The sequence below is a fragment of the Dermacentor variabilis genome, chromosome 8 (genome assembly GCF_050947875.1).
Source record: "Dermacentor variabilis isolate Ectoservices chromosome 8, ASM5094787v1, whole genome shotgun sequence".
Taxonomy (NCBI): domain Eukaryota; kingdom Metazoa; phylum Arthropoda; class Arachnida; order Ixodida; family Ixodidae; genus Dermacentor; species Dermacentor variabilis.
Genome location: NC_134575.1, coordinates 125,212,938 through 125,239,090, shown reverse-complemented (window position 1 = coordinate 125,239,090; position 26,153 = coordinate 125,212,938). Strand labels below are relative to the sequence as shown.

General features: G+C 47.5%; 1 protein-coding gene across 1 annotated transcript in view; it reads left to right on the top strand.

Moving 5' to 3' along the window:
* Nucleotides 1-26,153, top strand: part of LOC142591562 (glutathione hydrolase-like YwrD proenzyme) — a 114,820-nt gene that overhangs the window by 20,255 nt on the left and 68,412 nt on the right. Inside the window, exons 5-6 of the mRNA XM_075703874.1 lie at nt 1,362-1,617; nt 21,067-21,235. Of these exons, the coding sequence (XP_075559989.1) occupies nt 1,362-1,617; nt 21,067-21,235 (425 nt within the window). The remainder of the gene's footprint in view (nt 1-1,361; nt 1,618-21,066; nt 21,236-26,153) is intronic.

The following is a 26,153-nucleotide window of genomic DNA, read 5'->3' as shown; positions in this document are numbered from 1 at the left end:
GGATGTGCGCATGTGCCACTGTGCTCTTCGTTTTCTAACAAAATTCTGATTTGCTAACGCATAGAGGCTCCATGTTAAGCCATGCTGCCCCGCCACGTAGGACACAGCATACGCGCTTATAATGTATGACACATGGCTTCAAGATTGTGCTAGCAAACAGAGCTTTGCTCTACCTAGGAATGCAATAAATAACGCCATGAAATTGCACGCACGACTTCAATTTATAGGTATCCCTGAAGTAGAGAGATGCCTCAACAGACGAGCGCAAGACATTGCTTCCGCCACTTCCCCTGGCTTTTTTTGGGATATTCCTAAATCATCATTACCTGTCCTACGTCGTTTTTTGACAGCTGGCCATAAGGGGAATTGGAAATATGGTGCCTTTACAGCACGGAATTTTGCAAGACACAGCAATGTCTGTACTGCGCAATCAAGCCTTCAAGTACGACCTACAGCTCATCCCTATAGGGTATACTCACAAGTATATCCCGAGCATAAATATCTGGTAATGGAAAAGTGCATTATTTGCAGTGAGTACAATTCTCCTCCATATGTTATGTTTTGGTGACTCCTTCTTGGCCCATTTGGTATGCGCCAAGAGAACGAGGTACCACTGGGGAGTCCGTGTGGGCAAGACAGAGGAAGCGAAAATTCACAATTCGCAGAGAGATTCTAAACAGCTACCACACACAAAAAACCAAGTGGCAAAAGACAAAAAGGACAGCCGTATATTTCAGTTATATGATATGAAACAAAATATGCCTGCAATGTGGCGCACTCTTGAGGCTTGGCCGAAGGGAATATGAAGGATTAGTGGCAGGTCGCTCGAGTTTCGATTGCTGATATACCAGCTATACCAGCACCAGCTATACTTTACATCACATGGGCGTTGCCAGTGACCAATGCCTAGTTACCGCGAACGACTTCATCGGCTCTGTCGAAAACCCAACTAGCTGCAGCTATAAAGCTGCCTACCATGCCTAGCATCAAGGCATAATCGGTTGGTGGTTTTTCTTCTTTGTCGGTTCTCACTCGGATTTATGTGCGCTCGTGAATACCTTTATACATTAGGACAATGAAGGCGGCCGCATGCATTCTTTCCTACGTTGCAAGAACAAAACAATACATGTACTCCTAGCACTAATCCGGTCTTGCACACATTCTCGCGCATTTCTTTTGGGAACAACGCTTTTTTTTTTCATAACAGGTGTGCAGGTCCTGATGTGCCCACGTTTGATAATAGAACAACCTCGTTGCTTTGACAGGCCTGTGTCTCCTTGGCTGGTTTAGTGCATGTATTTTGCGCCATTGGAGAACAAGGTCGCAAACTATACGAATGACGCGGTTTTGCCTATTTGCAGAAGTTCGCCCACGAGGGACCCCAGGCCGTGTACAAAGGCATCGTAGCCGAAAACATTGCTGACGCCGTGCGCAGAGCAGGTGGTGTCCTTTCAACTCAGGACCTTGCAGATCACCTTGAATCGGCTGAATCCCTCGATGTGGAGCCCGCTTCGACGACCTACCGCGGCAATGTGAAGGTTTACACGACCCCGCTACCCACCCAGGGGGCCGTACTGCTAGAGGCGCTCAACATACTCGAGTGCTTTCAACTGAGGGGTGAGCTCAGCCGTATGGCACCATCTCACTATTTCCATCGAAATGATACTTCCTACATTCGTAAATGTTTCTTTTGGTATCTGCAGCTCGTACCCTAAAAGCTTACCCTGTGTAACCACCTTTCCAGAACTCATACTAGTCATCGCTGGGTAAGTTTACTAGTAATGGGCCTCAATATCCATGTCACATAGTGCGTGCCCGCGTCTACCTCGAGATGCCCGCGATTTCCGCCGAAGCCACCGCGCCGCTTGCACGGCGATCGGAAGGAGGGCTCCCGATTGTTCCAGAGCCCGCCGGACCGGTTGGTCACGTGGGTCGCTATAGCATAACACAGCGAGCAGAGTAGTTTGGAAGACGGAGCGGCTTGGTCGTGCACCCAGAGACAGCTGAAGATGTGGTAGGCAGGCTCAAACTCCGCGGCCGGAGTCTTTGCCAGTAGATCGACAGACGGTGCAAGTTTCCCAAGATCTTCGGCAGCGAGGTACCAACAGCCCGACGCTCTTCAGATCGGGATGCCGGCGAGCACGCCACAGATAAGCCTGGTGTTCGAACCTGCTCTCAGAACTTTCGGCCGCTCTCTTTCTTTTTTTTCTTTCTTCATCTTTGATTTTCTTATTCATCGCGTGTTCATTTTTGTATGTTCGGTTAGTGTAGTGTTTGCCGTGTTTATTGTCGCGTATATTTTTCATTTGCCCCACGCATTTTTTTTAACATTTCGTTAGTGTTAGACATGCCGACGTGGTGAGCTTTGTTTTGCGCATTTCGCCAGGCTTCGATTGTCGTTACTTTTATTTCAGTTTGTGTAGCGTGTATTGCCGGGTTTGCCATTCAGTTGTCGTGTATTATCTTCGTATTATTAATTGGTAACGGCCGGTTAGCCAGGCCGCGTGGGTATATTCTGCGTGGATTCTCCTAATACTTCGCTGGTACGATTTTGGGTTTAAATAAGCACTTTGTTCTTTCTCGGCCACCTCTTGCCTCGTGCCTCGGGTCCGCTGTCGATCAGGAGTGGGCATTATCACCGGTCAGCCAGTCGAGCAACCCGTAACGCACGCGGGGTGGGATTGTTATCCCCCCATCCCCTCCGGAACCGAGAGTGCGGTAATCCAACCACCAAACCTCGGCAATCCCTACGATTGGTACGAAACGAAATGGATATGCACTAAGAAACAGCAGGAGAACATTTTGTTTTCACATTTGAGCACTTGACAATGTTTACGGCCAGCCCTATGTTATATTGCGTCGAATGCAATATGCTGTTCGCACTGGATGGATGGATTGATCTATGACCGCCCCCTTTGAAATGGGGCGATGAGTTGAGCCACCAAGCTAAACCTCCAGCCGCCTTTTGCTATATTCTATTGCAAACATGTGTGCCATTCCTAAACTCAAGTTTTCCTGGGAAGCCAGCGGAGACTAAACCGATGGCTCGATACATATTTTCACATTGTCAAAAAACATGTTCTTTCTTTTCTCTAGCTTTGCCACAGGAAGCACATCTTATTGTTTGGTCTCCTCGCTTATAACTAAGCGTTCTAGGACATCCCTATCTAGCGTCGAAAAGTAAAGAGCTTCCGTGTAAATTGTTTTAAATTGTTTCTTTCCTGATTTCGTTCTTACGTGTTAGGTAGTTACATATACCATGTTTTTTTTTTCATTGCCACCACCAAGGAAATGGTCTTAGCCGCTCTGACTACGCGTTTGACGTTCATTATTTTCTTATTGTTCGCTATACCAGTCGCATACTTGGCAATAAGCTTCCTAGTTATTTTTCTCCAATGCGAGTCAATATTTTTCCTGTATAAATCCTTGAACGCTCTCGCAACCCATTTACTTTCATAATCCTCAGTCGTTAATTGATATCAATTCCAGTGTGAGCATCTCTAACTTCAAATTTTCTGCAGCCGATATCACTCTGTGCACCATCATTTGTAGCCTTCTCGTGAGCGCCCAATGCGGGGCGTCCCATAGACATTTGATTACCATTGAGTCCTTACTGTACACATAACAACGTGTAAGCAACCTCATTTCGAAAAGTGAGTCCTAGAACCATTGCACCTTTCCACATACCTCGGAGCACTTCGTACCCATTGTATCACCATAGTGCTTTCTGTTTAACTATGGCCTCATTCCACTTTTCTTTACTAATAGTTTGTCTTCTTGTGTTTCTATGTATATTTGTGTTACATTTATTTATACACCAAGGTGTTTGTATTCTTTCACCCGAGCTATTTCTTGCCCATCTATTGACACTCTCTGTTCACTGTTTTCGTTGGGTGCCATAACACATGATTATAAAACGCTAGGTTTCAATCATGAATTGTCACCTTCCTGTCGGCAGATATTTGTGAGACGTGGTATATTCACACGCCTACTTATTTCTCCTTTTCTCGGGGACTACATTTCAATCGCTAATAACCTAAACACATCGCTCAGCGCAGGACGCACCTGCGTAATTGACAACTCACGCGAATATTAACGTTGATTCTGTCTATTGTATATGTCCTCGCTGAACCTACTATAATTAGAGTGCATGCGTGACAGAAATTGTGTATTAGCTTCCGGAAAACACATGGGCCCCAGCGATTACACTGGAACATTCGACGAGCGATGTTGATCACCGCTGATCAGATTTTGACAGTCATCGGCTGCGTTCACCGATATCGCTGTGCTTCGAGTGTCACTTGTTTAGCGGGCCCAAGTTGGTCCAGCAAAACGTCGTTTCGTTATTCACAGTTTCTTTACGGTATTGCAGACAATCACGACAACGGGGCAATATCACTTTGCCAGTTAGCAAGCATCACAGTATAGTCCGCATAAAATAGATCTGGAAGCTGCTGCTCTACAACCGTGCCCGTCTGTTTGTATGAGAGATTAAAACCGCTATTCATTCCTTCTAGCACCCTTTCCATTCTTACTGTCTGCATCACGAACAACAGCGGGAACAAAAGGCAACCTTATCTTGTTCCCTTGCTGGTCTCAACTTTCTCATCGCTCCTCACCCCTTCCCATTCAATGCGCATTAGGTTTTCTAGGTAAATCTCCCTTAAATCCCATATACAGTTGTTGCGTAAGCCTTCCCCTTCGATTGCATCCCACATTATGGTGCGGTCGACGTTGTCATGCACTCCCGTAATGTCTGAAAAACCACATAGATGAATGAGATACTCGTTTCTTCTCTGAATATTTCAACACACTGAGTAAGAGCAAATAATTTAACGTCAACACGGCTCACAAATATTCCTCGCTGCTTAATCGGTGCACCGAGAGTAAGCGGATTCTATTTCGGGCTACAAGCAAAAGGTGGTCTCCTATCCCGGCATACCCTGAATGCGTCGCAGCTCTGAAATAATCGCGATGCCGCCACGCACAAGCTCTAAATATAAAACAAAGACGGATGTCGAAATAGATTTGTTGTATTTTGAAGCACAGCTGTCATCGTGGTGAAAAGACAGCAATCTCAAATTTCATCGCTTTCCTAAAGAAGGGGACGTGTGTCGGTGAGCGACTTGGATACGACGCTTGCGCATCGAGAAAGATGACTGATAACATATTAAAAAATATTATGGGGTTTTACGTGCCAAAACCACTTTCTGATTATGAGGCACGCCGTAGTGGGGGACTCCGGAAATTTCCACCACCTGGGGTTCTTTAACGCGCACCTAAATCTAAGTACACGGGTGTTTTCGCATTTCGCCCCCCTCGAAATGCGGCCGCCGTGGCCGGGATTCGATCCCGAGAACTCGTGCTCAGCAGGCTAACACCATAGCCACTGAGGAACCACGGCGGGTAATAACATGTTCGCTTATCCAAAACAGTTCACTCGGGGCCTGTTTCTTCACGGCGGATAGATCACTGCTTTCATAGTGTGTATTGACACGTCTACTTATCTCTATCGGGCGACCACCTTTCGCCGCCTAACAAATGTAATCGCGCAGCATGGGACGCGCCTGCATGTATCCGAAGTTTCTGGAAAGTTATCGATGCTTCTACCCGGCTGTCTGTTGTCGCCGAACTTTGTGTTATCTGATTTCATCGCGTGACGCGAATGGTGTAGAACTTTGTGGAAGGCACGCGGGTCAGTACGATTAGTCTGGAACATTCGATGACTGCTGTATAAAAGCCGACGCGATTAACCCGCTGATCAGATTTCCGGCGATCGCCGACCGTGTTCACCGCTATCGTTGTGCTATAAGTGTAGCCTGTTTTTGTGGGCACAGGTTCACCCAATAAAAGTTAGTTTTGTCGTTCACAGTATTGCTACTGTGTTCTTCAACGTCACCACCACGTGACATCTGGTGGTGGTGCTAGTGCGTTCATGTACCGAACGCCCCCGCAAAGCCGCGATCCAAGCCCGAAGCACGAGGACAGAACCAACACCGCCCAAGACCAGCGTGCTAGCCGCAGACTGCAAGGACTGCCCCCAGAGCACGGACTTCTACCTGAGACGACAAAGAAGATCGTGGTCAAGACAACCCCAATGGCTGCCCCAGCGTCCCCCGTTATCCTACAACAACCTCGGGAGCCACCAACTTTCCATGGAGCAGCGACTGAAGACCCGGAATCAAGGCTGGAGACCTACGAACGAATCGCGACATTCAACAACTGGGACTCCGACGACAAGCTGCGGCATGTATACTTCGCCTTAGAAGACGCCGCCAGAACGTAGATTGAGAACAGGGAGTCGACCTTGACAACGTGGGCCTTGTTCCGTAGCAGCTTCCTGCGCGACTTCACAAGTGTCGTGCGCAAGGAAAGGGCCGAAGCTATGCTTGACGCCCGAGTGCAGCTACCAAACGAGAACGTTGCCATCTTTACGGAAGAAATGAGCCGTTTGTTCCGCCACACCGACCCGGATATTTATTTATGTATTTATTTGTACATACTGCAGCCCCATAGGAAGGCTATTGCAAGAGTGGGTAAAAACAGTGTTGAACAAAAATAAAGTGAAATCAACAATGACTCTTACAGTATCGTTTCAATCGTTTACAAAATCTTACAAATTGTTTTCATCGATTCATAAAAAGCAATGACACAGCAATACGCACACATAGAGTATAAACTAAACGTGCTTTAAGTAGTTACACGTACTGTTTTCATAGACGGCACTTTCGAATTCGCTTATCGGGAGTGAACGAAGGCAGCCAGGCAAGGAATTCCATACTTCTATTGAGCGGGGAAAGAAGCTGTACTTGAACGTATTTGTACGGGCATAGAGAGGGTTAAGATTAAGCTCGTGGAAATTACGCGTGCAAGAAGGCTTGGTGAAAGATCTGCAAGCTGTGTTTGAAGTGTGATACGACTTGTTAATTATGTTGTGCAAAAACTTTAATGATTCCACATCACGACGTACTGAAAGCAATGTGAGATTCAGCGTAGGGAGGGCAGACGAGGGTGAAAAATAGGGGTTATACTGATGTAAAATAAAATGGACGGTTTTTCCTGAACTGCTTCTAGTTTGATTATGTTGTTTTGGTTATGTGGTGACCAGACTGTTGCGGCTTAATGGATAATGGGGCGAACAAGAGTTTTATACATTAAAAGTTTAGTTGCCTTCGGAGCCTTTTGCATACTACGACGTAGGTATCCAAGCTGCTTTAGGGCCTTTGAACATGTTTGGTCAATGTGTGTAGTCCATGAGAGATTGTGAGTAAATATGGCCGAAGAGAAGATATGTGAGGATATGGCCGAGGAGAAGAGAGTACGCCTACTGATGCGTGGTGTAAAGGAGGAGCATTTCGCCGGAATGGTAAGAAGCCCACCGAAGACCGTCGAAGAGTTTCTTCGTGAGGCGACGACCATTGGGAAGACACTCGAGATCCGAAACCGGCAATTTGATCGTCGCACGAACTCTACAAACTACGCCGGGGTTCAATCACTGGCTACCGACGATCTACGCGAGCCTATCAGAGCGGTCGTACGGGAGGACCTGCAGTAGTTCTACCCAAGGTCGCAGTCCCAAGTGGATCCAATCGCTGAAATCGTCAAGAAGAGGTTGAGCGAGTCCCTGAGGTGCAACCCCGATCAACGCAACCTCTGCCCGAAGCGATGGCCTACGCCGCCGTCGCCCACCGTCAAGGTCCCCCTACGCGACAATGACAGGGCCCTGTAATGCCGCAATTCCGTCGTTCACCGCCGCCACCGCCAGCACGCCCACCCGTTGCCCAGCGCAGCTACGTGAGGAAGATGGACATTTGGCGAGCTCCCGACCACCGCCCGCTCTGCTACCACTGCGGAGAAGCCAGCCATGTGTACCGCCGATGCCCATACCGGGAGATGGGACTGCGAGGTTGCGCCGTTAACGCACCGCGGTCACAGATTGGCGAACGACCTCGCGATACTACCTACCTACTACCTGCCTACCTACCTACCTCGCCGCGACTCAGTGGAGCCCTCGACGGCCGTCCCGGTCGCCCTCAGCAGGCCACTACCTGTCGCCGCAGCGCCGTCTATACACCGGCCCAGCACGGGGCCGATCTGCGAGTCCATATCCGGAAAACTAAAAGCAGCAACCGATGGAGGTGCGGTTGCTGTTCGTCGAACTGACGAAGATCCTCCGCTGCCGACGAAGACGACGAAGAGACCATCTAGACGACATAAGAACGACGCGCCACAGTCCCGACAAAATCAGGAAGCCAAGAATACACCGACCAAAGACGACTTGACGACGCGACGTTCCAACTTCATTTCAACACGACGCAGCCGTGATCCGACGCAAAAACCTATCTGTAACGCAAGACAAAGAACCACCGACCTTGACGTGCTTCTCGACGGCCACGCAGTCACCGCCTTAGTAGACACAGGAGCCGATTACTCCTTCATGAGTGGACCCATCGCCGCCCAATTGAGGAAAGTTAAGACTGCATGGGACGGCCCTCAAATTCGGACCACTGGAGGACACCTGATTACGCCGACTTGGATCTTCACGGCAAGAATTACTGTTCATGACCGGACTTACCCTGCCACCTTCGTTATCCTCCAACAGTGTTCACGAGACGTCATTCACGGCATGGACTTCCTGAATCAACATAGCGCACTCATGGACCTGAAGTCGAAATCGATAACGCTGTCGCAAGATCAAGCGATATCGCCGGAGAGCTGTCGTAGTCACCACGCCTTGAGCGTCCTCGAAGATCAAGTGAGCATCCCGCCACGCTCCAGCATTATTATTTCCGTCGGCACGGAAACACCCGCTGACGTAGAATGCGTCATCGAGGGCGACCAACATCTACTTCTCGACCGTGAAATTTGTGTCGCAACAGGGATCGCTCGTCTGACTCCACGGAGGGCAAGTGGAAATTATGCTAACCAACTTCAGCCAAGTGTTCAAGCACATCAACAAGGACACGACAATCGCATACTTTGAGGAAATTGTGGAAACCAGTAATGCCTTTGTCCTCTCGGATTCAGCCGCATCTACCCCGATGAGCATATTCCCCGAACCAGACTTCAAGGTGAATCCAAGTCTTCCTATGAGTAAGCAGCAACCGATCAGAAGTCTTCTCCGACGATAAAAAGAATGCTTTTCGACGTCATCGAGGATTCGACAAACACCAGTTGCAAAGCATCGCATAATAACAGAAGAGTGCGCTCGACCACTCCTCGAGAATCCTTACCTAGTTTCGAAGCGAGAACGTGGAACTATTAGGCAACAAGTCAACGAAATGCTGCGCGATGACATCATCCAGCAGTTGAAAAGCCCTTGGGCCTCTCCTGTAGTCCTGGTGAAGAAAAAGGACGGAAGCCTACGCTTCTGCGTCGATTATCGTTGACTGAACAAGGTGACGAAGAAGGATGCGTACCCCCTTCCACGGATAGACGACGCATTGTATCGGCTCTGCAGCGCAATATACCTCTCGTCGATGGTTTACGGCAGGAACGCGACGACGACGCTCGACGCCATGCTGCCCCACTTCACTAACGAAGAGAATGTTGACGTCGTTAGCTATCTCCAGCGCGCCGAAGAAGCCCGACAGCTCGCCCGCCTACGGATCAAGAACCAACAGAGGACCGACAGCTGACACTACAACCTCCGACGACGCTTTGTCGAGTACCAGCACGGCGACCGTGTTTGGGTTTGGACACGGATAGGCCGACTAGGGCTGAGTGAGAAACTATTGCGCCGCTATTTCGGACCCTACAAGGTACTTCGGCGTATTGGCGCACTGGACTATGAGGTCGTGCCAGCCGGAATTTTGCCTTCATAGCGGCGTCGCGCACGATCTGAAGTGGTCCACGTGGTGCGTCTGAAATCCTTTTACACTGACGAACTTCCTTGTTTAGTTGTTTTCTTTGCTAAAGGTGTTTTTATTTATTATTTTCGTTTGTATGCAGCATCGGGTCGATGCTTTTTAAGAGGGGGGTATTGACACGTGTACTTATTTTTATCGGGCGACCACGTTTCGCCGCCTAACAAATGTAATCGCACAGCGCGGGACGCGCCTCCATGTATCCGGAGTTTCTGGAAAGTCATCGATGCTTCTACCCGGCTGTCTGTTGTCGCCGAACCTTGTGTTATCTGATTTCATCGCGTGACGCGATTTGTGTAGAACTTTGTGGAAGGCACGCGGGTCCGAACGATTAGTCTGGAACATTCGATGAGTGCTGTATAAAAGCCGACGCGCTTAACCCGCTGATCAGATTTCCGACGATCGCCGACCGTGTTCGCCGCTATCGTTGTGCTATAAGTGTAGCCTGTTGTTGTGGGCACATGTTCGCGCAATAAAAGTTAGTTTTGTATTACACCGTATTGCTGCTTTCTTCGCCGTGACTACCACGTGACAGTACTTTAATTATGTTATGGCGTTTTAAATCGCGCAGTGTACTTTGTTGAGATAGGGACATAAATTATATACAGGTGGTCCCAGCTAATTTTAGACAGCGTTTAATAATTGGCTGACACACTCTAAGACTACGTGACGAAATGCTGTTGCTGGCTGTAAAGAAAGTTTAGGGACTTTCGTCACACTTCGTTGTTGTGCCGCGCGATGAGGAAACAATGCAAGAAAAGTGATCACATGATTAAAACACAAGTTACATTTATGAAAAATACAAAAACCAAACTACAATCAAAAACGAGGTTAAGGCACATGATATTATATGACTAGGCTAGAAGTGCTAAGGCTGCTGTGTGTCCGAGAAACGAACAGATTTCAACAGGTCAGGGTGTGACCGACATGAGACGACTGCTTGCCCGAGTGAGGGGTGATGACGTGATGACGTAGAAAGTGCTTCCATGTTGGACAGGGAGACGAAGATTGCTCTCCATAAATGAGGGACGACCACTCATCAACCAGCCTGCATGCGAGCCGCAGTGCTCGTTGCAGTAATGGTCAGCCGGCCCAGCGTGCAGCTTGCGCGCAAACCGCAGTGCTCCGCGCATATGCGGGCATTAGCCAGGCCACGAGCGTTGCTCCGCCGAATAGCCCATCGAGGAAACGCATTGCCAGCGATCCGCAATTCTCGCGGCAAGAAGTTACACAGCCACAAGCCAAATCACGCTTCGAGCTGTAGTACTTGTGCTGGCGAACATCTCGCCCAAGGGCGACGGTCGGGCGGCAGCTCCATGAATGGCCGCGTTCCCTGGAGCCTCGATAGCCGGCGTTCGAGACATCGGCCTGCTGTCTTCCGTCTTCTCGGATTTTGACGATTGCTGATAATTATGGACGTTCGTCACCAGTTCGTGTGTCTAGGGGGGAAAAAGAAGCAAACGGGAGTGGACGTGCGTTGCATGGGCTCCATGGATTCTCGAAGTTTTCAGAGTGTCAAACCCATAATAATATTTGGGGTTTTACGTGCCAAAACCACTTTCTGATTATGAGGCACGCCGTAGTGGAGGACTCCGGAACTTTTGACCACCTGGGGTTCTTTAACGTGCACCTAAATCTAAGCACACGGGTGTTTTCGCATTTCGCCCCCATCGAAATGTGGCCGCCGTGGCCGGGATTCGATCCCGCGACCTCGTGCTCAGCAGCCCAACACCATAGCCACTGAGCAACCACGGCGGGTAGTGTCAAACCCATCGGGCCACGATAACGTTTGGTGTAATCGACTCAGAGAGTGGCGTGGACCACGAGGACACCACTCTCAACTCGGTAGGCCCACTTTTTGGACTTTTATCGGAGATTGAAGTTTCCCCGTGGTTGGCGAACTGGGCCTACCATCAGGCCTAGCCGGACCCGGGCTCCAACGGGCAACTAGGATGCGGGCGTAGCAGCGTAGCGACTAGAATGGACCCCCGGCAGTAAACCGCAACAACGTATAGGCACCCGGCAAACGGACCAGCCCAAAATCCGTCAGAAACACAAGCGATGGAGGAAGCCTATCCCGCCGTATGTTCGAGACAGAGTGGGCTGGGGAGCGGAGTATCAGAAGATTTAGCGATGCAGCAAGATATGCCGAGTTCGGCAGACACGGCAGATCAGCAGGAAGAAGAAAAAACTGGCAAATTTACGGTTCCCGACGCCAGAAGAAAGGGCTTAGGCGCGCTACGCAGAGCACCGCCATTTTGAAACAGGGCGAGCCCCACGCCGCCGAGAACAATAGCAAGATGGCGCCGGCGACGGCAGCTGGCGTGACGTCAACGACAGAAGGACAAAAGAGTGGCGCAGCGAGGCAGTCGAGGCAGAGACTCCCGACACTCCCGATGAACGACGCGAAGATCATTATTCGGCCCAAGGGGTTAAGGAGCTCAAGACGTACCAAGCGGCCAGTGCTATCGTGGAAGCGTGTGGCCGAAAATTAGGAGAAGACAAGTTCGTGGGGAGACTCCGGCCAAGCTCCAACCTCATCATCGCAAGCGCCACGGACGAGGAAGCAGCCGGGATGATTAGGCAGATCAACTGCCTCAACCTTGATGGGCAAAATTACGACGTGAACGCCTACGTGACGCTACCGGAAGACATCAAAAGAGCCGTTATTTCACGGGTTACCTCCGGGAATCGCGGCAGACCTACTCAAATCCAAGTTGCGCCTACGCACCCAAGGAGTGCAGATCTTGAACGCCAGAATGCTGGTCAAGTCAGAGACAGCACTCGGCACTTTCGACGGCCCTTTCATCCCCAAATACGTCATTTTTGGGGCATGCAAGCACAAGACCCACCCCTATAGACCAACGAGACAAGTATGCTTCGTATGCGGCGAGCAAGAACACCGCTCGGAGGTGCGCCCAACGCCGGGAACGAGAATCTGCCGCCAGTGCGGAGCAACTAGCCCCCAGAGGGGCACCAGTGCCAGCCGAAGTGCCTGGTACACGGAGGAGCCCAGCTAACCGGAACCAGGGACTGCCAGCGGCGCCTCAAGGACACCAAGGAGCTCCGGGGCCGCCAACAACCGCATCAGCAGCAGCAACAACGCCGAGGCCGGACCCGCAGACACCGACCCAGATGGCTGAACTCGGAGGGAGATCGAGCCAGCCAGAGCCACTCGAGAAGCCCAGCCAGGAGCCCGTCCAGGAGCCAGGCGAGAGACCCAGCCAGGGACAGCTCCTTACCACCACTGCAGCCTCCACCCACGAGGGGGCAGCAGCAGCACAAGGGACAACAACAACCGATTAAGAAGACCCAAGACAACGCTAAGGTGAGCTGGGGACCACCCAAAAACCACCTCCGCACTCGGCGAAAGATAATAATAATGGAACTTAATAATCTTCGAAAGGAAAATGAAGCGTTTCGCAAACGCATAGAACAGCTAGAAAGACGGTTGGAGGAGCGAATTAAAGCCCTGCAGGATCAAAGGACCGGTAGTCCCCCTAAACCGCAGACTCCACCGCAACAACAACCACAGCGTAAATTGAATGAGAAAATTTATGATATTTATACACGAGTAGACAAACGCAATAGAACACAAATTGGCAATAATGTATCAGGAGATCCGAAACCAACGCGAACAACAAATCTCACAAGAAGCTAAAGACAAATTCAACCTAAGCAGACGAGGCCTCGAAAACTACAATGCGTCTAACACCGAGGACTAATCATGGCTAGACACGAAACAATAGAAATTTTGCAATTGAATTGCAGGGGCTATCGCAAAAACGAAGGCCAACTCCTATAATACATAAACGCACAACTCACACCACCAGATGTCATAGCACTACAGGAGAAAGGGCAAACCACACCAACACTAAAAGGCTACTCGTGCTATGATAAAGAACGCACAGCAATACTAATCAGTAAATCCCTCACGGCCATAGCACACGACAGCATAGCCGACACAGGCATAGACCACGGTATTGTCGAAATCATTCCAAAAAAGGAAAGAAAAGACAGCAGTCTCTTTGTCATAAATCTCTATAGTCCTCCGAACCAAAAAGAGGCGGACTTCAGCAAACTTTTTACAGGAGTGAGCAGATTACCCAAAACAAATCCCCTAGTGATAGTAGGAGATTTCCACGCCAAAGATCTGACCTAGGGTTACAAAAAACCAGACAAGAAAGGCATACAAGTTAAGGAAGCAGCAGATATATACGGCTGCACCCTAATAATACACGACAGTACGTCAACCAGACTAGGTAGCAGCATAAGCTCCGGCACTTGGCCCGACCTGACATACATACAGAAAACAGGCAAGGCGGTATAGGAAAACCTGCTGGAAAATCTGGGCAGCAATCACTACATCCTAAAAACGCAATTGGCAACCGGAAGAATAAAACGCAAAATTGGCAACAATAAGGTGACAGATTGGAATGCCTTCAGGAAGGAATGCAAAACAATAGAGGGAAACTTCGAGTCCCTAGAAGGCTGCGGAAGCAAGCTCAGGGAGATGCTCGACAAGTACACCAATGAAATAGAAAGAACAGAGGAAACACCTGAGGTGGACTCGCGACTACTCAAGCTATGAGACCAAGACGCGGGCTCACTAAAAGATGGAAAAAACAACGGCTAAACAGGAAGCTCAAAAAAATATCGCAGAGATAACCAAGGAGGCAGAGGAGTATGCGGCTCAGCTGACTAGGCAAAACTGGCAACAGTTTAGCGAGTCCCTAAACGGAATCTTTAGTACGGCAAAAACATGGCACATACTGAAGGCTCTCCTGGACCCAACAAAAACAAAATCTGAAAATAATAAGGCTATACACCGCCTAGTACACCAATTCGAGGGACCGGACTCTGAACTGCTAGAGCAGGTCAGAGTCAAATGTTTCGGACAGGACAACTCAGTGGCTTACACACAACCTACAAAGGGAAAGAAAACGAGCTGCTGGACAGGCCCATCACAAAAGAAGAGGTGTACGCGACCATAAGAAGCGTAAAAAAGAATACAACAGCGGGCGCGGACAAAATCAGAAATTCACTTATTCGAAACCTAGGGGACGAACTGGTGGAACAACTCACCACCTTCCTCAACCAACGCTGGGCTGCAGAAACGGTACCAGAGGAATGGAAACACGCCGAGATTGTAATGATCCCCCAACGAGGCAAAAAGCTACAGGTAACAAACTTAAGACCAATCTCCCTCACATCGTGCTTAGGCAAACTATATGAGAGAATAGTAACAAAACGACTGCAACATTACATGAAGGAAAACGAGCTATACCCCCATACTATGTTCAGTTTCCGAACCAAGCTATCGACACAGGATGTCCTTCTTCAAAGTAAACATGAGGTTCTCAGCAACATGCCATACAACCGAGAACACAATTTAATGGCACTAGACATTAAAGGAGCTTTCGACAATGTCAGCCACGTGGCAATCCTGGAAGGCCTTAACAGCGTAGATTGCGGGAAGAAAGTACATGAATACGTCAACGCCTTCCTCTCCAATAGGACAGCAACAATAGGTATGGGAGAGATCCGGTCGCAAAAATTTCCCACACCAAATAAAGGGACACCCTAAGGTTCAGTAATTTCCCCGATACTCTTTAACATCGCAATGATTGGCCTAGGGCATAAGCTAAGCAAAATCGAAGGCATACAACACGCCATGTATGCAGACGACATCACCATCTGGGCTACTAAAGGTTCGCTATCTGCAAGAAGCAACCACCTGCATGGAAGAATACGTCGGGGAAAGAGGCGTTGTGTGCTCAACGGACAAATCCGAGCTTCTGAGAATTACACGGGGCAAGAAAAGCAAAGAAAGCCTTAACTTGCGGCTAAAGGGGTAGCCGATACCGGAAAGCCAACAAATTGGGATCCTTTGAATGTGGATACAATCCAACCAGCTCGGCACTCGCACACTTAAAACACTCAAGCAGTCAACAACCCAAATAGCACGCATGATCCCGCGGGTGTCACAAACAACATATGGGATGAACGAAGGAGACACACTTAAGCTGGTTGGGAACCTGGTGGTCAGCAGGGTCACATACTGACTCCCGTACTTCAACTGCACCAAACAGGAAATACAAGAAGCAGACACCATTTTACTCAAAGCGTGCAAAACAGCACTTGACCTGCCGAATAATACATCGAAAGAGAAACTAATGGCACTTGGTTTAAGCAACACCTTCGAAGAACTAAAACAAGCCCAAAGTATCGCACAGCTCATGAGACTCCAGCAGACCAAAACGGGAAGGTAACTGCTAATAGGGCTAGGCTTCGCGGAATCAATCGAAGAAACCCAAAGAACGGATGGGATTCCTGATGAATATCGCAAAACATACACTGTTAGCCCCCTACCCAAAAACATGGACCCAAACCTCCACACGGCGCGAAGGAACGCGAGGGCGAAATACGTCAAAAAGTACCTGGCCACAAAAAACACAACAGTACACACAGATGCTGCAGTATACGCCAAGCAAAGAGGCACAAACATAGTAATGACAGCTGCGATAGTAATAAGTCCGGACTACAACGAGATCAGCAGCACGTCAATGAAGGACTGCTCGGTAACGGAAGCTGAGAAAATAGCCGTAGCTCTAGCCGCTGTGGAGCGCTACCGATCCGAAAGGTCTTTAAAAATACTCACCGACTCGAAAGCTACGTGCAGGAATTAGATGAACGGCAGAATAGGGCGCAGAGTGCTTCACATCATCCGCTCCTGCGGGGCTAGCAACCAAGTCAGGCATGCAATTTTCTGGGTACCGGGACACGCTGGAAAACAAGGGAACCTAAGGGCGGACAAGGCAGCTCGAGAGCACACAAACCGAGCGGCCACAAGCACCGACCCTGAGTAACCCATACTGGTATGTCAACCCAAGCTACTCAGACATACTTAATTACTATAAGGGGGTACGAATCAAATACCCTCCACCCCACAACAGCCTAAATCAGCATGAAGCAACCTCTTGGAGGAGGCTGCAAACAGGAACATACCCAAATCTAAACACATTAAGCAAGATGTTTCCCACCCAGTATAGAGACATTTGCCCCTGGTGAGGCGCCAAGCCCACCTTATATCACATTACATGGGGATGCCTTCACAATGAATAATTCCTTCAAATAAATGACCCGAGTGCGGAGCAATGGGAGAGGGTGCTCTCCAGCAGCGATCCCAAAGTCCAGCATGGACTAGTAAGGCACGCTCACTGAGTAGCTGCCCTCAGTGGTGCCCTGAAATAGGGGCGTCGACCCTGCGCCGATGGGGAAGAAGACAGCGAAGACGGCCGACCACATCTGCCACCGCTAATTTCTAACCAATTCGAGCAAATAAAAATTTTCCTCCTCCTTCTCCTCGTGTGTCTTAGGACGAGAAAGAATGTGCAAGAAACGCTAGTAGAAAAAACAATGTTTATCTTTCACACAAACCATGGTCAAAGGAAAGGAAAAGAAAACAAAAGAGCGTCACAGCTAAAGCTTCACGTGCAGACAGATGCACGCGACGCTCAGTCCAGAGAAGGACAGGGAGTTAAGACAACCAGTCCTACGCCGACGTTCAGCGCGGCATGTGTTCAAAGACCATCTCGCAGTTTGGGTCGTTAGCTCGCTTGTCGTTGCGCGGTACAGTCACCGAGGCGAACCGAGGCAGAGGTGGCACGGTTGATGCAGGTGGAACCATCGCCGGCACACGGCTGCGCTCCCGTACGCGGTGCCTTCCTACGTTGAGGAAACCACTGCGATGTCCGGCCGCAGCTCCCGAGGAGCGCGACCCACGGTTAACCCACGTTGGCAGCGCCTCGGTAGGCCTCAAGCGCGAACCACCCTCAGCAACCGCGCCCTGGCAGGAGAAGCTCAGCAGGCCTCGTCCTTGGTCCCGAACAGGCCTCCGCATCTGGCCCTTGGTCCCTCGGCCGCAGTAGGAACAACGGCTGCCGCTCTTCCCGAGGGTCGTACTCGATCTGCCACCACCATGGCTTCGTCGCTCGAACTCCTCCGCACTTTCTTCACGTAGCGCTTCTTGTCTTTCGTTTTGTTCTTTTGTCCTTTCATCTGACATGTGCCACCTGCCCTGAGTTTGCCTTTTTCACTTCGGTTTCAGATTTCTTCATACTTGCAACTCTATTTAGTCCACAACTCACTGCGTACAAGTGTTAAAAAGTTATAAAAAGCAATATTGTGTCCTTTCCCCAGAGTGACTATTGCACGGAGTTTCTATTTTGCCTAATTGCATAATTAGTAAAGATTGTTTAGCCAACTTAGAAAGCAATGAAGTTAGGGAAAAACTTCCGGTTAGAAAGTTGTAGAGCACTTCGCAAAACTTCCTATTAAACACTTGCATACTTTTTTATCAATTACGCATTAGTGTTTTCCGCTTATTCTTGACAACCGCGAAATACACAAAAATATCACGTGACCTGTCCGCTTGAGCGCTGTGATTTCAGCCCTGCCAAGCGTTCCGCGTACAGACGAGGATAGCACTCAGCCTTCTGTGCTGGCGCTACGCCTGATTATCGCTATCATGAACCGCCGCTAGGGAAGCACATCAGTGTCGTAAATTGCAATGCCTGCATCACCGCCCTCTTTCCCTTTAGGTGGCAGCACACTCTGCTAGATGCTATGTTCGTTTGTACGAGAAACGTTTGGGAGTGCTGCAATCACGACGCGCAAGACGGCATGTCACGTGGCATATTTTTGTATTTCACGGGCATCTGCAGTAGGCGAAAAGCACTAATTGTTCATAGATAGAGAGTGAAAAAGAAGTATAATTGGATGGTGTGCAAAGCGCTCTAGAACTTGCGAATTGGAATCTTTGGCCAAACTTCGTTACTTCACAAGTTGGTTAATTGATCTTGCCTAATGATGCCCATTGATGTAGAATATAAAATTAGTGTGGCTTACTCTGTACAATAGTGAGCAGCATACATTTGTTCGCATTGTTTTAGAGTGCAGCGGCATACTTGAAAACTCTGGCTAAAATTTTTTGGGACGCCCTGTATATTGAGCAGTGCTTAATCTTTATATGGTTCTGATTGTTTATAGTTTCCTGGCACAGCATTACTGTGTCTAATATCTTGAACAGCAGGGGCACTCTGTACGATGTGTTTTGTCCACAGGCATAGTACCAGGAACGGTAACTGCTTTGGAAGGTCTGAAGTTGATCATGACACATGCAATGTTTATTTTTATAACATGCTTTGGCACAGCAGTGTAAGTGGAAAGTGTTATTTTCACATTCAATGTGGTTAGTTGCAGGATTATGTTCGGGCACAAAATTCAAAAGGAACTGCTAACACTGCTCTTTCTAGCTTTGGGCATGTTGACTTGCGCACAGCACCACTAATTTGCTTTAAAACACTGCGCGCAGAGCTAAATTCTATCAAACCTGGTTCAATTTGATTTCAAGCCATATACTTACAATAATACAAGTAATTTTGCTCGATAGAGAACCCTCGCTAAATATTGGAAACATCTTGTCAGAAACCTAACTTCGTCCGCTAGGATGTTATTCCCTTTTCACGTTTCAATGGGGTTTCAGAATTTCTACGCGCAGCAGGTGTCTGCCGTGTTCCCAAACCATGCTCCCGTACGTCAAACAGTGCGTACTGCGAACACGGCCTTATAAGGCGGATCAGATAACCACAAAGGCAACAGTTCACCACGACTCACGAACAGAACTCTCATTTCTTTTTTTCCCCAGACACACTGACCAGGTAATTTCACAGAACTCTTTTAGCCTCGTTATATTAGTACGCAATATCCGTATTTATCTTCTGAAGCACGAGAGATGTCACTGTATGCATTGGAGGTGTTATGCGATATTGTGCAACGCGACTCGCAGTGTAGAGCTGCCCATGAAGGTCGAAAAGAGGCCGGTAGCTTGCGTGTAGAAGCCCACTACCCTCTTCTATTCTATTCTATTTTAACCTGCGGCTTACTTGAACACCTGTTTTTAAACAATTCAAATGCGACTGGCTGGGCAGGTCAAACGTTTGCACGCACAACGTATTTGTTTCCGCGCTTTCGTCGCTGAAACCCGTGAGACCGACATAGTTAAGGTGATGGGCCTCAAGAGCTTATTCGGCTTCAAGAAAACAACTCGATTGGACACCACAAACAACGTACCAAGCGAAAGAAGCGCCCGGACCCTGGATACCAAAGCCACCTTTGTGTAATTAGATAATGTTATCAGCAAAAGTAATAGATGCTAGATTAGCCAATTCATTATTTTAGAGCCCTTACAGGGCTGTAAGATAGGAAAGAGTGCTTGCAGTGCTCTCGGATAAATATTTATGTACATTTTTGTTCTACTTAAGCGCGAAGGTGCAATAGGAAAGCAGGAAGCAGAGCGCAGGCTTACGCGAGAAATAATATCCGTGTAATATATATTTATCGAATGGTGCCCAATTTCTAAAATGCGTATTTTGAACTTGCAGCCTTGACACATTCCGTATATTATCCACACGGTATATCTTCATTTACCAATATAGTTTGAAAGATTGTCATTCATCCGTGCGCGAGCATCGAACTGAGCCCCTGCGAAAGCGAAGAGCTTGCAATCATTTGAGTAAAAAGAAAAGAACCATCAGGAGGAGTTATTCTGCAAATGTCTACTTAATGGACAGTTCAGTTCAGGCTGTTGCTAAAGTGCTGATCGACTTTTTTGGGATACATTAAAGATCCAGGGAAGCGCCACTAGCCCGCCACACTCTTCCTTACACAGATGCAACCAGTTAGGGGTGGTCGAAATGAACAGTCCTCTAGATAACTTCTCGCCGTCGGTATACAGTCACAGTATGCCTACTGCCAGCTAGATATATTACAAAAAAGGATGAATCTTATCTAACCGATGAGATGCGTATTTCGGTATATTGTACTCTGTTGCTGGAATAGTAAAAATTAACTGAATACTTTAAACACACTTTAACTAGGTCACTATTTTGAACATTGCGGTAATAATGTCATTGCATTTACCACAAGTTGAATCCGACGTGCAAGGCGATCAGAATATTTGCTCAACAAACTAGGGGATAATATTGCGACGTCCTGTTTTGTTAGCTGTTGTATGTTTTCTAATCCGTCTGAACAAGTATTGAAATCTTCGAAGGCAGGACGAAGATGTAAGGGCGCAGTAAGAGTCATCCTAGTACAAATGCACAAAAAATTGTACCCTTTCTATCGCTACAAACAGGCCTACAGGAAACTCCAGGACAATTCGAACACCTGACGATTGAAGCCCTTCGCCACGCCATTGCTGACGGGCTCCGATGCGTGGCAGATGTTGCAGCCGGAGGCTCACTGGAGAAAATGGTTTCCAAGGAACACGCGCAAAAGTGTGCAGGGATGGTGAGTCTAGACAGGTGAGGGAACCTTAAATTACCAACCTATTCATTCTGACACCAACAGCTTGCATTGTTTTAGGCGTTTTATTGTCGAAAAAAATCAGCCGAGCCCATCTCTTAATGACTGTCGACGGTAATGCGTTTAGTATTGAATCAATATAGCGACGTAAAGTGTTTCCGCCATTGACATAAATTATGTATGAGGCTTGAACTGCACCGGAACTCCTATTTCGCGCTTCCCTAAGAACAGTCAGCGCCACGCAGCGGCGCGACGGCTAAGTCTGCACGTGGCTTCAGAAATTTATGGCGCGTGGTTCTATGCAAACGCTGAGAAAGGCGCATGTGACAACAGGGCTCTTCTGGCGCGCTTCTTTCTGTACATGGCCATCTAGAGACGCTGCCGAGAAGTGCGCACTTGGCCTCTGAATGAAAAGCGTGGCACGCAGTTCCTGGAAAACGCTGATAATTGTTCCATCGCTTGCTGCTCATGCTTTGGCGCATACTCCGTGATTATAGTAGTTTGGAGGCTCATCAAAGAGGGGCACATACCCATTGCAGTCATGGCGCATGTCGTTTTCGCCGAACATCGGCGCTTGCCTATTCCCATATATTACGCTGACATATGATGGCATGATAGAGGTTCATTGAAGAGTGGCACATATCTACACATTGCCACATGCTCAGTGACCCAAGTTGATCCGATGGTAGCTTGCAAATGTTCATTAACCCTCAATCCCCAGTGGCTGCGGAGCACGTGACAGAGGTGTTGGTCAGACTTTCGACTTATCAGTGTGTCCTCACTACGTAGGGTGTGGACAGGCGTTTACAGGAAACCTCGAGCAACCTTAAATCGTTCAAGACAGTAACCTTCTAGAATAGAGGTAATTTACAAGTGCTCTATGAGGAAATAATGAACCTTGCCTGAGGTATGAATATGTATTGTTAAAGGGAAAACGAGACAGGCACATAATTGTAGCTACTTTTCTTCAAATGCATGGCTTTTCTTTCAAGGAACCCGTATGGGTGTCCTTTGTAGGAACTACTGCGATTGGATCGATGTCTCATTTCTCTTTCGTTAATTATTTCTATCCACCTTGCGGCTTTTCACAGAGCTATTAACTCAAACTTTTCTCCTTGATTACGCTGATAAGTTGTACTTCACCCTGCGATCAGCTTGCCGCCTGTTTATCTCAGGTGGTGAGCGTTTGCCCTGTAAAGGCCGTAGTCCCTGGTCTGAATGCCAGACCAAGACTAAAGTCAATGCAACTGCACGGCTTTTCATTGGAGGAACCCGTATGGGTATTCCTTGTAGCAATTGCTATGATTCAGTAGATGTCTCATTTTCTCTTTATTATTTACTTTTCTGCAAGTCCCCTTTTCGAAACTTTGGCTTTCACCTTGTTCTCTCTTTGCTTATCATTGTGTACACCTTGCGGGTTTCCGTAGAACTATTATTACATATTATGTGTTGTGGTGTTTGAAGAACCACTGAGTCATATACCTGACTGACGAATGACCGCCTCTCCTACTAATGAGTCCTTTCAGGCAAGTGGGGATATGGGATATGATTTCTAGTGCATAAGAGCATAACCTGTAGCATTAGTTATTAGCTAAACCGTAAGAGTCATCGCAATAGAGCTGAGTAGTATACATGGATAAAAGGCCGTAAAGCCTGCGCACATACATGTTGTAAAGATAGTGAAGCACAACAATTATTTCAAGACGTAAGTTAGCTAAGACAATATGAATACTCAGTACACTGTAGTCAAGGGCGACATCAATTCAAAACTAGACAAAAAAGTGATCTCCAGTCCATGCTCTAAAACTGGTTGAACAGCTAAGCTGTAAACGATAGCTAGCACGATCACTCATTGCGACGTAGCTGAAATTATTCACATGGCGATATTCTCATGCACTTTACCCAACTACTTGCCTAAGACATTTCAACGGCCTGCAAATTGGCTTAATCCACTATTTCTTACACCTATAAAGAGTAGACCAGAGAAAATAGAAGTGAACTACACTTTCGCATTGCCTCGAATGCAGGCTGCCCTTCAGGAGTCCTCGTTACACGTGGCCTTCCCATAGCACTGTCAACACGCAATCAATTGCAAGCCGGTTTCTTCTGCTACATACGAAAGTGTAGTTACGTCACTCTCTGTTTTGTATGCTACAGTTTCAGCGCAAGCGACATCTGCTGGTGCTGTAAGGAAGCAATCCCCACACGCGGCACTTGCCTCCCGGGCCTACGGACACGGTTGATCCATTGGGAATTCGAGCTAAACAGGCCTCGCAGTAAAACAGGCTGGGTAGCAGGAAATGCACAACTAGAGCAACAACATCAGGAATACTAGCAGAGATACGCGGGCTAAGTTTACAGAAAGAAGACTAAATAAGGAATACCCGCTTATGAAAGCACAGTAACTGGAAGCGGACTTGAAGAAAGCTCAAATAGCGAACCAATGAAATAAATAGATATCATGCTAAACTAAAATATCGGCGATTCCCGCTTGCTCTTTGATTCATGCGCTATCTTTCTGACTCGTAACGTTACGCCTAATGTTTTTCGACCATATCTCATTGCGCGATCGTTAGCTTGCTCTCGAGCTTTTTTGTCACCCTCTAGGTTTCTGCCCCATATGATAGCGCAGGTGGAATCCATTAATTTTACAGTTCTTTTTTTCAACGGCAGTGGGAAATTTCTATTCATGGTATGGCGGTGAGCGAAACGAGAGCAAGGTGAAAGCAAGAAGCCTGAACAAAGTGAGGGCTCCCACTTTCTCCTTCTCGTTTTGGTCATCGCCTTTAATTTCCATCTCCCGCCTTCCCTCAGTTAAGGTATGGTAATACCTGCCGTATGCACCCCAACCCGTTTTTATTCAACCGTAATTTTTCTTTTCACGATGAGGGTATCCTGTCAATAATTGATCATAATAAACGTACTCCTGCATTAAATCTAGAAGCTGTGCAAAGAAGGTGAGGCGTGCAGACAGGACACAAGAGAAGTGAACAACAATTTCCTACTTCTCTTGTGTCCTGTCTGCACGCCTCGCCTTTTTTGGATTATGAATCCTTACCAACTAGCTCAGCTTTCTGTCGTTCTGGAAGCTGACTGAACGAATTGTTTTTTTTTCGCCAGGCTCTTGAACATTGGCTTTGCGTAGTGTATAATCATTTCTAACCATACTTATACGCTTTCGCACGTAACGTCCTCGATCATTTGTTACCATTCCCTCTGTTACTGAGCAGGGCTATGCCATCTGCATAGGGAATGTTGCTAGGACAATTCCCGTTTGTCCGCACTCCTAAGCTTGTACAGTCTAATAGCTTGAACACTTATAAGCATGCAGTGAATAGGATTGGAGAGGTTCCATCTCCTCGCCTCACCACTTTCTAGATAGGTAATTTCCTACTTTTTGTGTGGGGAACCAAGGAAGCAGTGGAATATTGGTATATATTTTTCGAGACTTTCATGTAAGCCTTACGCACTCAGTGATAATGTGGTGAGAATATCGCTGTTCATATCACTGCTGAATCCAATATACTATCCTTATCTCTGAAATATATATATAGAGTGGTTGATTGTACTACGGAGATTTCCCTGTTACCTCATTATTGACATGGATGCGATGCCTTGTAGAATATACCTTCGAGAAGCCGCCCTTGCGGAGCCCAAGTATTGCCTTTATTGCATTGCAAGTGACCGTGGTGATATGTTATAGAACACTGAAAACAATCGAATGGACCCATAATTCTACCATTTTTTACGTCTAGTCTTTGATGATTTAATCTAACACTGCCATTTAGTTCAGCTTTCCATTGCATTTATAGTCGAAAAGATTTGCTTATAAACGACCTCAAGCTTTTTAAGCATACAATCTCTTGCATCTTAGGTTACATTGACAGTTATTCTATCTAGTTTTGCCGATGTTCTCTGCCATATGTCTTCGAACACCCTTCTAAGTTTATCGCGAGCTAAAGATGGAGCCTCTTTGAGCTGTTCATCGCAACTTTCAATTCATCCAGCTTGGCTGTCTGGTTACTGTACACGGAAGTATGGAATACTTCTGCTGGTTTTACTATATAATTGAAATTGCTGATGAGATTACCCTAATTATCCCCCACTTCATACAGCTTCCCTCACCGTATGACAACGCTTCTTCGGAATTATTTCATGCTGTGGCCACTCTTTACTGCTTCCCCGATCTCTCCAAAGTTCTGTTTTCGAATAACTCGCATTTTCTTTTAGTTTGCCGGCTATGGCATGCGAATTCCCTCTGATTTATTGAGTCATGAGCTTTCATGCTTTGTCATTTGTAAATTATGTCGTTTGCTATTTGGGAGAGGTTACCTATACTGCTTGCCTCGGTGTCTTACTTTTCACATCAATTGCTGCTTCTGTTTTGCTACTGTTTCATTCATTACCTCTATGTTTTCTTGATCTTCCTGTTCCGAATCTGCATATTTGCTTCCTAGTACCAAGCAGAATTGGCCTGCATTCGGACTTAGTGTGCCAAGGTTGGCCTGTTTCTTCTTGACTATTTTAGCTATTTCTCACTTCAAATTGAGAGGAACCCTACGCAAGAGTAACCTATGATTATTGTTTTTTACCCAACCTAACACTTCTACATTCTGCACTGTGATAGTGCTGGCAGAGAGCACGCAATCTGTTTCATTTCTTGTTTCTTCATTAGGGCTTTTCCATGTCTACTTCCTGTTACTTCGTTGCCTCATGAAGTTATTAGTTATTCGGAGTCTATTCCTTTCCGGGCAACAACATCTTTCAAGAAACATCTTTCCTCTACTTTCTGTAGAACCGACGTGGTGGCTGCAAATTGCTTGTTCCCCACCCTAATTTCAATAGTTTTGCATTGAAATCTCCCACGACTACAATATGCTCAGTTTGCACCTGTCTCATTGGTATTTCAGCATCTTC